The 14,918-nt window shown below is 42.9% G+C and overlaps 1 protein-coding gene across 13 annotated transcripts in view; it reads left to right on the forward strand.

Annotated features, from left to right (window-relative positions):
- Sec16b (SEC16 homolog B, endoplasmic reticulum export factor) overlaps window positions 1-14,918 on the forward strand; it is a 56,843-nt gene that overhangs the window by 17,134 nt on the left and 24,791 nt on the right. For 5 of the 13 annotated variants that reach the window (XM_023703582.1, XM_023703588.1, XM_023703592.1 and 2 more), the window contains exons 1-10: window positions 2,216-2,322; window positions 4,330-4,678; window positions 6,233-6,345; window positions 7,203-7,323; window positions 8,230-8,338; window positions 9,727-9,871; window positions 10,567-10,718; window positions 11,181-11,242; window positions 12,574-12,709; window positions 13,191-13,421. In XM_023703582.1, the coding sequence (XP_023559350.1) occupies window positions 4,386-4,678; window positions 6,233-6,345; window positions 7,203-7,323; window positions 8,230-8,338; window positions 9,727-9,871; window positions 10,567-10,718; window positions 11,181-11,242; window positions 12,574-12,709; window positions 13,191-13,421 (1,362 nt within the window). In that variant the 5' untranslated portion in view covers window positions 2,216-2,322; window positions 4,330-4,385. The other 8 variants (XM_023703584.1, XM_023703586.1, XM_023703583.1 and 5 more) reach the window with 8 other exon arrangements.

A 14,918-nucleotide genomic window follows, 5' to 3' on the forward strand; every position in this document is an offset into this window, starting at 1 on the left:
GCATGTGGTGCTGGGGGATTGAACCGCAGTCCCTGTGCTTTGCCAAGCTTGTTCCAAGTAGGTGCTTTAGACCACTGAGCCATCTCACCAGCCCTATATTTCTTATCTTACCATGAGACCTAATCGTGGTGTTTTTCCCTGGACTGGCAAATATATAGAGCCTAATTTGCTCTAAGCCTTTTGAAGGCAAGAATGCATCTTCCGTATGACGTGTGTCAGACTCACACATACAACACTCAGTAAAGTTTGTTGAAAGAGAGAATAAACTATTTGGCTTATAAAAGAGCCACACTGACTTTTAAAATATGTGTGAATGTGGGCGTATGCTTCTCCATGTTTATTTTAATGCTGAGGAAGCATATTTTTCTTTTATATTTTTAATTTTTATTTTTTTAAAGAATACAAAATAGAGATAGAAAAAAAGAGCAGCATTCAAAACAATACAAGATTTCACTAAACAAAGTAATAGGAGTTCAACAACGATTGCTGTAGTCCATGATGGTATCTTCATATTAGTTGTTCAGATTACCAGATATAAATGTGCAAGATTTGTTTAAAGAAAGAAAGAAACAAAACAATAACCAAGAAGTTATAAAAAAATTCAAAAGGGGAAGAAAAAAAATCAGAGTTAAGCTTTTTTTAAGCATTAACTTCTCCTTTCAAAAGACCAGCAGAAAGCGACAATACAATTATCCAAACTATTCTGCATATATACCTAAATTTATCTTTTCCCCTTTCATTTGTCCTTTTCCTTATCCCAGTTTATCCTTCCCACCCAACAATTTCTTTCCCTTTCAAAGTATCTGGTGTGCCTTTAAGATTTTCATTACCTTTTCAGGTTCTTACACTAGTGAGATAATAACATGTGGATCTGATTTATTTCACTTACTAATAGAGTCTCTAGCTGCATCCAATTATCTACAAAAACCTTGCATTCATCTTTTTCATAGGTAAATAATACTCCATTGTGTAGCAATACCATATATTTTTTATCTATTCCTTAGTTGATGGGTATTTGGGTTGTTTCCAAGATTTAGCAATGACAAATCACACTGCTATAAACATGGCGCACAGACATCGCTGTGGTATGATGATTTCAGTTCTTTTGGAAAAATACCTAGGAGGGGAATAGCTGGCTTGAATGGGACCTCCAATCCTAGCTTTTTGAGGAATCTCCATAGAGATTTCCATAATAGTTGTACCAGCCTGCACTCCCACCAGCAGTGGAAAAGGGTTCCTTTTTCCCCACAGCCTCTCCGGCATTTGTTATTGGTTGACTTCTTGATGACAGTCATTCTTTCTGATGTAAGGTGGTATCTCAGCATTGTTTTCATTTGCGTTTCTTGAATGACCAACAATATTAAACATGCTTTCATATATTTACTTGCCAATTGTATTTCTTCATTTGTGAAGTATATATTCATCTCAGATGCCAATTTTTGGATTGGGTCTTGGAATTTTAGAGGCCTAATTTTTAAAAAATTCTTTATATGTTCTAGATAAGAGTCCTTTGTCTGATGGACAGTCTACTATAATTGAGAAACGTAAATGTTTCAAATGTGAAAAATTACTTTCTTGTATAATGAAAAAATTTTCAATGTCACAAGTTCAATATTGAGCCTTTAATCTTCCTTCCAGCTTCATAACAGAATTGATTACCAATTGGAATCCAATGGAAAGAAGCACGAGAGAGAAGAACCCGTATCAGGCAATCAAGGTGCTTATTCTCAATTGATAGAAATAGTTCATCTCTTTCGAAAGGAAAATATTATACTTTTACAGATCATGTGCTGCTTCAATAACATTTAATCTTCATGGAGCTCTTAATAAGATAAGTGTGATTCTTGTTTTAAAGAAGCAAGTGAGAGAATTGAGTCACAGAAGCAAACTGTGGAGGAGCCTCAAGTTCACATCCCACAGGTGAGCTCTTCTCACAGACCAGGCTGCCTCAGGGCTTCCTGGGTTTCCTCTCTCTGGTGTCCCTCTTCCGTGTTTGTGGGGATTTGGATGCATTCCCCTGTGAGTGACCTGGCTCAGCCCACAGCCAGGCAAACAGAGGCACCAGCCTCTCACAATGTGCTGAGTGAATACGTCAAATCAGAACTGTCCCAGCCGGAGGTGGCTGGGCTGAACTTTGCTCCCATGAATCAGCTCCATGGAGGCCTGGCAGTTGCAAAGGTAATTAACTGGCTATGGCTTGGAGGGTCAGGTAAGTCTTGGTAGATGTGGCACCTGGACTTTGACAGTCTTCTGGAGGAGACGAGGCTCTCTTGGGCATATCCCTGGAGTGGCGTGAAGGACGGTGGGAAGCCGCCAGACCAGGTGTGTGGGGAAGCTAGCTGCTTCTTTCTCTTCCTTGAGCTATGCTTGCTGGGTTGGCAGATTATAAAAGGCACCATTGGATTTTCTGGGGCCAGGAAGGTCACTTGTGTGAATGCTAGAGGGGTTTGCTGTGTCACCATAGAGAGAGTTCCTTCATTTGGAGAATCTTGGGTGTTTTCAGCTTGATATGTTACTGTCTGAGGTCTAGCCTAGTGTGTTGTGGCAACAAAATGATGTGATTTCAATGATGAGATGGGGTGTAGTGCCCTTGTGGTCAGAATGAGCTGGTTGGTGAAGATTGATCTCCCAACAAGATGAAAGCAGCTTTCTTTTGGTTCACTTACTTGTATCTGAATAGAGCTGAGTTTCACAGGTCTTTAGGAAAGTCCATTCTCTCTTGCCCTGACCTGGAGCACTGGGCCTTCCTGGAATTTGCTTGCAAGAAGCTTTCATCATATCTGGCTTTTAGAGAAGTCTGAGTTTCCTTGGGTCTCCAGAGCTGTGAGTGAGGTTGAGGTTGAGGGTAACTCTGTGCCTCACTCTTGCGCATTCTGCTGTCTCATAGCTCTTGGCTCATAGCACCGGCGCCTGGCTCTGTGTTTGAGTTCAGTGATGTCTTGGTTTGGATACACGCCCTTCTGACCTTTTGTTCTGATGTGATATTTTAGACAATGTTGGGAGCTTCAGGAATGAAACAAGTTAATAGGCTTGATCAGAATCTTGCAACCTAAGGTAGTTCCCAAGAAGAAGAAAGCTGGGGCTGAGCTGCCCTGTGTGGGCTGGTGATGTAGGGGCTCCCTGAACGTGAGTAGGGTTGAGGCTGTCTGCTCTTCTTGATGAGATGGAATGAGGGGCTTGGGAGGTCACCACTCCTGCAGCTACTTCCCATTTTGAGGATCAGAAGGGGAAACTTGTTTTATTCAAGGAAGACTTTTAGCTTTGAAAATCTCCAGCTAGGAAGAGCTCTTCTGACCCCAGGCTCACGTCCGCTGGCGCTCCCGAAGAGGAATGGTTATATTATAAGGTCTCATTCTTTGAGAAGGTTCATGGAAAGACTCAAAAAATGTGTCTCTTGAGAGGCAAATCGAAGCTTCTGTTTGTTTAGGAAATACTTTTCAGCTACTCACACCACTTTAAACTTTATTTCTAATAAAACTATTAGTATTTATTGAGCAGTTTCTGCATGCCAGAAAGTGTTCTGGGCACTTGCCATTTCTCTCTCTAGTGCTGACAATAACTCTGCAAAGTAGTTATTATGATTTCTATGTTATGGGTAAAGAAATTGAAGCTTAAAAATGTTAGCCTGTTAGTAAGTGGCAGAGTCAGGATTTGAATTCTGCTCTAGCTCTCTCCAAAGTCAACTCTACTTCTGTGATAGTTCAGCACACCTATCATATGTCTAAATTTTTTTTCCATTTATTTATTGGATACAGGGTCTGGCTATGCAGTTCAGACTCATAGTGATCCTCCTATCTCAGCCTCCCCAGTGCTGGGATTATAGGTGTGTGCCACCATGCCCAGTTTCAGGGCTGGCACAGTGTGCCTAGGGTTCCCAGGGCCAGCATAGCATGCAGTACCAGGGATCAAGCCGGGTCCTTGTGCTTGCCAGGCAGGTGCTTAGACTGTAGAGCTATTTCTCCAGCCCTATAATAAGTGTTATATAAATATTTGCTGCTGGGATAAATAAAGAAACATTAATTGGGATTCCTTGGTAGCATTTTGTAGATGCATCTATTAATGTTATCTGTCTCCCATGCCTCCCACATCTGTTGTTCCATATGTACTTTTTAATTTTTTTAAGAAACGTCAGTATAATTGTTGAGCCTGTTATTTATTTTATGTATCTGCTCAATTTTTCTTCATATTTCTCTATATTTATGCCCATAGGGTTTGTTTTAGATAGGGTTTTGAGGACCACAAATTGCTCTTTTCACAAAACCGAATCAATAATCATGTTTGGAGATAGGCTTAAAATGATGATTTCTTTCTTCGTTGTTTTTTCTGCAGGAAAATAAAATAACTACATAACTGCTCAAAATATAAGGGAAACTGAGAGGGTTGGAATGGAACTCTGGGTTCCCCAGTGGCCATCTCAGCCTCGGGGGAAGCCCACAGCACCATCAAAGGACCCAGGCCCAGGTCTTTGGAGTGGATATCGTTGGCCTGATCCTCACCCTCGACACAATGGAGAAAGGTTCTATCAATGGCAAGATGTCCGTGGGAGTCCTCAGCCACAGCAGGATCCCAGGGCAGACCACCAGCAGCCCCTGTATGCATCTAGGCCCGGGGAATGGCCTCATCCTGGGTCTGGAGTTGACTACTATGAAGGAGGTTACCCCACTCACTTATACCACAGGTATGGATTTAAGACTTGCAATGAACCTGGCTTTGCTAGATGCTTCTCACAGATGACTGAAGATAGAATTTTCTTTTTCTTTTTTTAAAATGTATTTAGTACAGAGTCTACAGGGTTTCACTACATAGATCAGACTTGTAGTGATCCTCCTGTTAGCAGCCTCCCAAGCTCCGGGAGTACAGGCATGCACCACCAAGCCTAGTCTCAGTTGCTGTCTCAGCACCCCAGGCACAGGCCCAGCACTCCAGGGATCGAACTCTGGCCACTGCATTCTGCCTAAGCAGGTGTTTTAGTCTGCTGAGCTATCTGACTGGACCTTGAAGATAGAATTTTCCTTCTCTTTATCTAGGAGCTTCTTTTTTTTTTTTTTTTTTCCTATTTGAGATTATATTTATTAATTAATTTGAGGGGGTTAAATTTTTCCATTTTGAGAAACAGCTTCTTAAAGCAGCTCTTACTGGAGATGGAAAGATTAGAAAGTACAAATTCAAGCCCACAAGTGGGACCTGCTTGCTTTGAGGTTGCAAGAGGCAACGTATGTAGACTAAGGAGAAGCTTTCTTAGGATGCTATGCTAAGTTCCTTATCATCTTTGGGGTACTCCACCCTGGTGTTAGCATGACACCACCACCACCACCAGACCATGTCCTAGTGCCCAGAACTGTACCTGGAATGTGGCAGGTTACACAATCTAGATGTGTTAGAAGAATGAGAACTTTAAGAAAAATCAGCCCTGAAAGGTAGATATAGATGAACAGGTTTTGTGTTCAGAAAGGGAGGCAACAGTGCTGCTATTCTAGGTTGGAGCATCAGGAATTTCTCTCTGACCCTACAGAATTCTGATCAATAGCTCTATATGAAATAGCTCATGGAACATTGGAGGCCATTTACGTTCTACTGTCGCTTTTCCAATTAGGATGGCATTTATGCACTTACAGATTTAGTGTTGAAATTATGGTAATTAGCATAAAGAATTTGACTCTGAAATGGTAAAGTATTATTAATATTAACAACATGATATTTCTTTCCTGGTTGTCAGATTTTCAACGGAAGGTATATAAAGGACAGAGGTAATGAAAATAATCAGATCTAAAATAGTCCATCTTGACCTTTCCCATCTCATTTTTATCCATAATGGGGCTGGAAATTATAGTAATGTATTGGGCTCTTGCAATCTTCTCATGAAGGGTTTTCTCAGGTGCTATCTGGGCAGAGTATTGGTGGACATGTGTATTTGAAGAGTAAAGAGTTTCACTAAAAAAAGTATTCTAAACTAAAATATAGTTTTTTAAAAAAGTTTTAAATAAAATCTTACTGTTTTACACTGAGAACCACAGCCTTATTATGTAACTAACAAGGGTCTCTCTCCCTCTTGTCCTGATCCTGAGTTTTTTGTTTCTAGGACCCTGTATGAACTGGCGTTCAGGCAGATTCTGGACCAGGATGGGGGTGGGAGGTTCTACCATCTGAAGTTGTTTAATTTGTCCAGTGCTTGTGGCTTTTTTTCTCCACCATACTCATCCTCAGATGACTGAACTTGTTTGTGGTGCCGTAGGGCGGGCTACGAGGGTCCCTCTCAGAGACAGTACTCTCCATCACTGAGGGATGAACACGTTTATGGAAATTATTACTACCATGGATATCTGCAGTGGCGGCAGGAGGACAGAGGTGTGTAACAGTCTCCAAGAAACCTTTGGGGTTTGGGTCGGCAGCAGCTGGGCTGACAGATAGGGCAGAGGCCTATGGTGCCATGTGCAAAGGCTCCCTTTTGGGCAAATGAGACAAGAGCAGAGCTCCTTCTCCTTAAAGTCTTGGGAACAGTAGAAAAGACTTCCCTTTGCATGTGATGGTGGTGCAGAAACTTATGGTGGGAAAAAAAAAACAACAAACAACAAAACCCCAAACAAACAAAAAAGAAACTTATGGCGGAGTTAGCAGTCATGTGCATGGCTTTGTTGCATGTTTTTCTCTGACTCTTCCTCATAGCCATGGTTAGAGTTACTGAGGAAGTAACAGAAAAGTTGGTTTTTAAGGGCATCTGCTTTGTGTTGGGCTGGGCATCATGTGTTCTGGGCATCGTTTCACCCTCCAGGGGCAGTCATGTATCAACAGGAGTTTTATACCCTGTACTGACAGGTACCTGTGTGGGCTAGTGGTGATTTCTGACTGGCTAACAAAGGAAAATTTGTTTCAGTGTTGAATATACCCCCAAACCACCACACCCACCTATATCGTGATCCCCAGTACTGAGCACATGGATAGAGCCATGTTAATTGGTTTAGAGAGGCACTGTCAGCTCTGACTCATTAATTTGGCTTTTTTTTTTTTTTTCCAGGACTAGGAATTAAACTAGTACATAGCACATGCCACTCTGCCACTGAGCTTATTCCGGTGTCCAGAACAAACATGTTTTCACACTAATTGTGCTCTAGTAACTCTGCTTCACAGCTCACCAGTATCTTTCTAAAAGAACTGTCTGAAAGAGGAAGTGACCTGGCCTTATTTTGTTCTCTCTGAGGGTGCAGTACCAAGGCAGGGGAGTCCTTATGTCTGGCATGAAGATCATGGAGATCAAAAGTACCTCACTGAATATAATCATGAAAGCACGAGTAGTGCATTTGGAACAAATAATGAGACGCAGATCCAGTAAGTGTGAAAGGGAAGGTCAGTTTGATAAGGTTCATTCAACTCTGACTCCTTTAGGCCAATCTTGAGGTACCTGGTGGTGACCCCATATCTCCAGTAACCTGTCTACTTTTGTTCTAGCCACAGAGACATGGGAGTAGCCCAGGATGGCCTAGGCCAGCCGTTAACAGGGCCTGGGCAGAAAGTCTTATCTCTGAGGAGTTGCTTGCTCTGCAACCAGCGCTGGTTTCTGTCCTGCCAGGCTGCTGGAGCTCTTAATCCTATGTGAGCCTCAGAATGATTGTAGCCTTGCAAAGGTTCTTATGACTGGGTCCTACCTGAGACCGGAGTGTTTCTCCTCTGCCCATTTCTGGACCCCTCGATGAAATGTGATCCTGACATAAGGCAGAACAAGGAAGAGATTTTTGCCCAAGTATTTGTCATGGTTCCATAGTCTAGGACTCACCAACCAAAGTGTTCTGATTTAACGTGTTACCACCAACTTGAGCCACTGGTGGTATCTGCATCAGACAGCATGGCTAGTCATATATGTACCACTGGTGGTATCAGCTGCCTGGTGGACAGTGGATACATGTACCACTGGTGCGGATATACCAGTGGTTCAGAGCCAGCTGGCAGTGAGACATCAGAATTATGGCTCCATCTCGAATGTGTTAAGCCACTCCATGATGGCAGACTGTGGAGACCAACTTTTGCTGTGGATTTGAGGCTATTTCTAGTAATTATATTTGGAACCCAGGGGTGCATGTTTTTCTGGGATCAACACACTGGTACGGAATGGGAGAGAAGTGCTTTTCCCTGTGGCATCTGTGCTGACCTTAGAATCAGGAGAGCTTCCAGTGGAGAGCGTTTAGCCTTGCTGGCTGGCCCAGCACCTGTCTAACCTCTGCTGTCATTTTGCTGCAGCTCTACCAGCTGGAATACTTATAAAGACAGTCCTGCTTCCAGCTCAGGACAAGAGCGGCCTGGGGAACTCCTTCCAGAGAACCTGCCAACTGGAGCTCCAAAGAATAAGGTAACCTGAAGCGACATGAGCTGGAGGCCCTTGGTCATGCATCATAACTGACACTGTCAGTAGTGGCATGCAGGGCCCTTAGGGATGAGGTCTCCAGCGGCCAGCTGTCTGCAGAACTCTCCTCCTCTGCTCTCGGCAGGGCCTCCCCTTGCACCCCCACACCCCTGCTCTCCTGATTCAGTCTTGCGAGTCTGAGGTGCTGATCTAGCCCTTTGCATTTTTGTCAAATTGGCCTAGAGAAGAGGCTGTCACTAAGTATTAGGTTCTAGGGGCCCCAGGGCAATAGAAATTTGGTTTAATCTGGAAATTGAAAGTTGCTAGAATCTTTTAATTCAAATTTGAAAAACAGGGCTTGAAACCATTCCTGACTCTCATCTCTTTTCTTTAAAATCATAGTGTGTGTCCCAACCATGCTACAAAATGGAGCTCTTAATTTTTTAAATAAATTTTTAATTTTGGGAAAGTTTTAGTTCTATGGAATATTTGCAAAGATGCTATGGAGAGGAGCTCTTGATTTCTCTTCCTTGAATGCCTTCAGGGCACTTTTGGCCAGCTGGAGAGTTGTGAGGTCCGAACTCCAGCAACCTGAGGCTGACAGCTTTGTGGAAGCAGCCACTGAAAGGACTGAGCTAGGGCCAGGCCCCCGAGCTCTTGATTTCTGACAGTCTTGTGTTAATATTCTCTCCCTTGGGGCCGGGGAGATAGCTCAGTAGAATAAGCGCTTGCCTGGCAAGCTCAAGGGCCTGAGTTCAATCCCCGGTTCAAAAAAAAAAAAAAAAAAAAAAAAAATCTCTCCCTGATTATCTCTGTATGATTTTTGGTGGATTTCTCTGTACGCCTCATGCTTACCAGGGTAGGATTACTGTGATGAATATCAGCAACCGGGTAACAGCAGTCATGCATGCATGTATAACACTTTTCAGTGTACAATGAGTTTTGAATATTTGTTTTACTTATATCTTATCAGAATGTAAGTTCCATGAATTTCTTACATAACCATATCCCCAGGGAAAGCCCTGTGCTGGGAGCACAGTACAGCTCATAATATAGATGGTAAATGAATGCATGAGGAAGCAATAGAACAATTCTGTTTATCTACAAAGGAAGGTATTGAGCTTGGGTAACACAAGTCACTTGTTCCAAGTCACAGTAGAAGGGTGTTCGGGACTTAAAGTTGAGGTTTGAATTCAAGGTGCCCTGACTGTAGGACCTGTGCACTACACACTGAGCCATGACGCATCCTTCAGCCCAAACCCCTGCCAACTGAACATATCTGCATTTGCTGTGCTTACTGGGGACTTTGCATCTTCTCTCTCTGAAGAATCACTCGAGAGGACCAGCTCCTTGAAAGTCCTTCCCATGTGCTTTCATTGCCTTTTAACTTTCAGCAGTCCCTGGCCAGCAAGTCCAACCTTCTCCAGCAGCAGGAGTCTGGCCTCAGCTCCAGCAGCTATGAGCTCAGTCAGTACATGTCAGATGCCTCAGAACAGTATGATCCTGTGGATTCAGTAGCGTGGAGTCCAGGGCAGGCTGGTGAGTACTAAAGCGATGGCTGTCATTGGTTGAGCCTAACGAGGAAAGGCTGGATGGCAAGGCTCTTGGGGAGTCTCCTCGACCTTGTATTTCTGGGAATAAACTATTGTCCCTCTTTCTTATGCAGGCCTTCTAGGCAGTGAAGCCAACTTTGGCTTTGGCTTCACTTCCTACTTTTTCTCTTGTAAAGGAGAAAGGAGATTGCACCATTGCTGGTTCTCAGAAGGGAGCACTTCCCACTTTTTCTCTTATAAAGGAGATGTCACCATAGCTGCTTCTCAGGCAGGGCCAGGAGACATTCAGGGACCCTTTTAGCAACTGGTGGAGAAGGTGAAAGCCAGAGAGCATGGGGAAAGGCAAAGGCAGGGCACAAAGTCTGGTTGTAGGAGATTGCTATGGGCATAGAAGTCACAGCAACTGGACACTTCTTGGCCTCTTAGTATTAGTAAGAGTGCAGGCTGGTCACATTATCATTTAATCAAATTATCAAATCCTTGCATTGTATTCTGACATATTCTCAGAGACTTAAATCAAAGTGGAGCATGAATCACAGGTTTCTTCTAATTGTTAGCCTGCCTAGAAGCTTATCTAAGTCCCAGGTAGAATCTGGGTAGAAGCATGTCTGTGGCATGCTTCTAAACTAGAGAAAAACAGTGAAAGTAATGCTAACAATGCCATCTGTGTCCACTGGTCAGGGGCTGTCTCGGAAGTTGGTCCCAAGACACCCATGAAGTTCTACGTCCCTCATGTCTCTGTGAGTTTTGGGCCAGGAGGTCAGCTGGTGTGTGTGTGTCCCAGCTCGCCCATGGATGGGCAGGTGCCCCTTGTTGAACTGCATAGCATGGAGGTAGGTAGACACGCTCTGTGCCTGGCAGTGCTGGCCCACTGCTCGCCCAACTACCTTTTTTCCCTTTTGGTGCCAGGAATCAAACTCAGGATCTTGTGCTTGCCAGGCAGGCACTGTGCCACTGAGCTGTCTTCCTGGCTCACCCAACTACTCTTGACATACTTCCGTGCTTCCCTTTGCCCTAGCATGTGCAGCTCCAAGAGGGGATACTCTGGTGGGGAATTGGGCCACGCACTCCCTGGATCCAAGGCTGCAGGAATGATGTGCTCTTTTCTGAAAGAAGTGATGCTAGAGCTATGCTTTCTCTGAGATGCTAGCGGTTCATCTTCAACAGCATATTCCACTTTGGTCATTTTGTTTTCTCACAAGGCACAGAGCCACTCCTTAGGGCCACAGCCCTGGAATCGGACACAGAGACACTGGTAGAGTAGTCTTCAAGACCAATTTGATTTTCTGTTCCAGGTTATTCTGAATGACTCAGAGGCCCAAGAGGAGATGAGAAGTTTCTCAGGACCCCTGATCAGGTGAATTACTGGAAGAGCTGCTTAGCAAAGGCTTTTACAACCTGGAAAATCTTCCTGCCTGTGTCAGTACTTTGGGGCCTTGTCCTAGCTTCCTTGGAAGAAATGGTCTGTCCCAGCTGGAGTAGAGTTCTCTGTGCTGCTAAATGGAACTAAAGGTGGCCTGAGCTATTTTGATAAGCTATTTGATATTTGGAGACCAGAAAGAAAAATAAGCTTACTTTGGAAACCTAAAAATTGATTTCATTTTGTAGAAGTTGCATGGCAGGAAGTTTTAGTGTTTCATGCATTTCATAGATATTAGTGGGAAAGTGGACTATAGCCCCGGAAATCATTGGTGAGTGGAGCACAACAGAAAGCAATTCTTGCAACAGCACCTTTTTTGGAGCTAGAATGATCAGCTTTCCAGTTACTGGATGATGTGTAGGTCTGCCCTCTGCAGGACCAAACTGGAACAGCTTTTACATGTACAGTTGTGTTGCTGATAAGGAGGGAACAGGGTTCCTCCTCTGCCATTCAGTAGCAGCTGAGTGTCAGAGAACCTGGCTTCTGGGTTCAGGCATCCTACTCACCAGTGCGACTGTGGTGAGCGGGTTCATTAGTCCTTTCTGAACCTTGATTTTCCCTCTGAGACGAGCTATTCCACACCATGACAATAAGAGTCAAGAGAAATTATGCAGGTGGAAACTCTTCAAATATCATCATTACTGTATAAATATATCCTTATTCTGAAGCTCCCCTCCTATAAAAATCCCCATATTGCATTTGGGAGCTTCAAAACTGAGTGCTGTCTCTGCTTACACACAGGTGTATGGGTGCGAGTGCAGAACTGAGTTGGGTACTAAGCGCTTGGCCCTAATGTTGCTTTGACTTATCTAATGACCTTGTGCAAATAATTATGTCTATTTATTGAGCACTTGCTGCATATCATTCTATTTGATTATTTTTTCTGTACAAAGGTAGGTTCTTTTATTATCCCTAACTTAGGGAGGTGAAAGAACAGGGTCAGAGGAGATAAGAAACTTGTCAAAACTGAAATGTGGCTGAGTAGATTTAGGCTCAGGATCACCAGATTCCAAAGTTTTACCTCATATTCTGTGCGGTCCCTTAAGGTCTCTGTTTGGTCCTCAGTTTCCTCATCTGTAAAATGGAAAGTGCGTCAAGAGAATTTCTGAAGTCTCTTCCTGTTCAAAATAGAATAACCTTCCTGTGGGTACAGATGTGTCATCCAGCCCCGGGTTATCAGGCTGTGTTCTCAACTCCAGACTGCCAGCACCCTGTAGAGGTCCTGGGGTCATATGTCTGCTCACCCTGATCCTGAAATCTCTTCACAGACAAGATGTACACAAGGTGGACATCATGACATTTTGCCAGCAGAAAGCTGCTCAGAGCCACAAATCTGGGACACCAGGGAGCAGGGACTCGGCTCTGCTTTGGCAACTGTTAGTTCTTCTTTGTCGCCAGAATGGGGTAAGTTCCTGCTTTGATGGGAGGGCAGGTGCTTGCTGGGCTAGAATTGAAGTATTTGCGGTATAGATAAGAGTTGGTCTGTGCTATGATGGGCAAAGCAGTATTAGAGAAGCAACACGTTGTCCTCAGGAAGAATGTCGCTCCGATGGCAACACCAGTCTGCTAACCCAAACAGTTCCCCTGACTCTCCTCTCCCCTGGCTGGGAATTATTGAATGTTCCTGGGTTATTGCACCAGCCAGATAATACCACTGGGAAGCTGAGAATGGTTCCAGTAAGCCTCATGGCTCCGACAGGCAGAAAATAACCATTGTAGTAAAGCTGACATTTGAAATACAGTAATCCAAGAAAGGACTGCCATGTTTGCATGATCGTCTTCCTTTTGAAGAGGGGTGATGCCTAGCACCTTTCTTCTGTAACTTGGGCTGGCAACATGAGTACCAGTGAGACCGTCCCTCAGGATGACCCCTTTTGCCTTGCAGTCCATGGTGGGGTCTGACATAGCTGAGCTACTGATGCAAGACTGCAAAAAACTGGAGAAATACAAGCGACAGGCGCCTGTGGCCAACCTCATCAGCCTGAGCGATGAGGACTGGCCGGTGATGAACACTGGGACTCGCAACCTGCTCACTGGGGAGATCCCGCCCACTGTGGAGACGCCTGAGCAGGTAGTGGAGAAGTTCACGAAGCTGCTCTACTACGGGAGAAAGAAGGTAAGTACCTCTGCTCTGGGTTTGTTTTAGAAAAGGTACCACGTCCTACCCGGCCACTCATCCCTCTTCCAGTTACATGAACAGCACTTACTCATTTTATTTTATTTATTTATTTTTTAGTACATACTCATTTTAGAGCATGTGGAAAATTCAGAAAGGATCAGGGAAGAAAATAAAAACACAGCTGTGGGTGTTTTTGCCATTGACACCTATAGAGTTAGCATAGTCCTACTATTAAAGGATAAGACCTGTTAATATTTCAGTACATTTACTTCTTATGTGTGGATTACAAATTCAAAATTAAAAAAATCATAATTGAATGATATATTCAACTGTTTATTTTTCATTTTGATTTTAGATTTATGTGGTAAATTATCTCTTTGGCTTTAAATATGTCCCAAGAGCACTATTTTATTCTATTTCACTTGAGATTGAACTCAGGGCCCCGTGCGTGCCACACAAACCCTTTATCATTGGCCAGTAGTGCTGGCGGAAAAAAGTTATAGTTAGTCAATCCACTATAGTTGAAAATATAAGCTTCTTACAGTTTTGTTATCCATCACAAATTAGTTGCATTTGACCATTTTATTCTATAAATCACTGGCTGATCTTTTTATTTTTTTTAAAGAATAGATTTCTAGAAATAGAATTTATTGAGTATGGAGCAAGGAATATGGAATATGCAATTTTAAATATTTCCTCCTATGCACACTAAGTTGGTTTTCAGAAATGATGTTTACAAAAAATATTCCTGTCGCGTAATATTATTATTACAAATAATACTCTTGTGTGCTTAGCATTATTGAATGCCTGAATTTAACAGAGAATGAGTAGTTTAATTTTGAAGTTGTGCTGATGCTTTTCTAAAAGTAATAAAGTACTATAATTTAAAATATTTCATATGTGATTGAAATCATTTCAAATTTGTTTAATTCAAAATCCAAAGATATATATATATATATATATATATATATATATATATATATATATATACATACATATGCCCTAACTCCTAGCTCCTCAGTTTCTCTCTCTGAGATATCCAAACCTTTTTGCATTTGAAATTATTTTATCCTTTTTTCCTTATGACATACTGTTGCTATGACTCTGCTTTCCTTTACTTCCACTTAAAAAATGTCTTAGAAAATGTGCTTTGGAGTTGGCAAAGTGTTTCCATAAAGGGACAAATAGTAAATATTTTGGTTCTCCAGCCCCTGGGTCTTGCTTCACGCTCCGGCCCGGCCTGCATCGTGGGAAGGGAGCCTCAGATCGTATGTAAATGGATGAGTGTGGGTTTGCTTCACTCAAACTTTGAGGACATAGAAACTGGAATTACACGTAATTTTCATGTACTATGCAGCATTATTTTGATTTTTACATGTAATTATTGAAAAGAAGAAAAGGATTCTGAGCTGGTGGGCTTTACCCTAACAGGCAGTGTGCTACATTTGTTCTTCGGGAATATTTTGTTATCTTTGTTTTTATGATGCTTTCCAT

The sequence above is a fragment of the Octodon degus genome, unplaced genomic scaffold (assembly GCF_000260255.1).
Source record: "Octodon degus isolate 3935 unplaced genomic scaffold, OctDeg1.0 scaffold00176, whole genome shotgun sequence".
Taxonomy (NCBI): Eukaryota; Metazoa; Chordata; class Mammalia; order Rodentia; family Octodontidae; genus Octodon; species Octodon degus.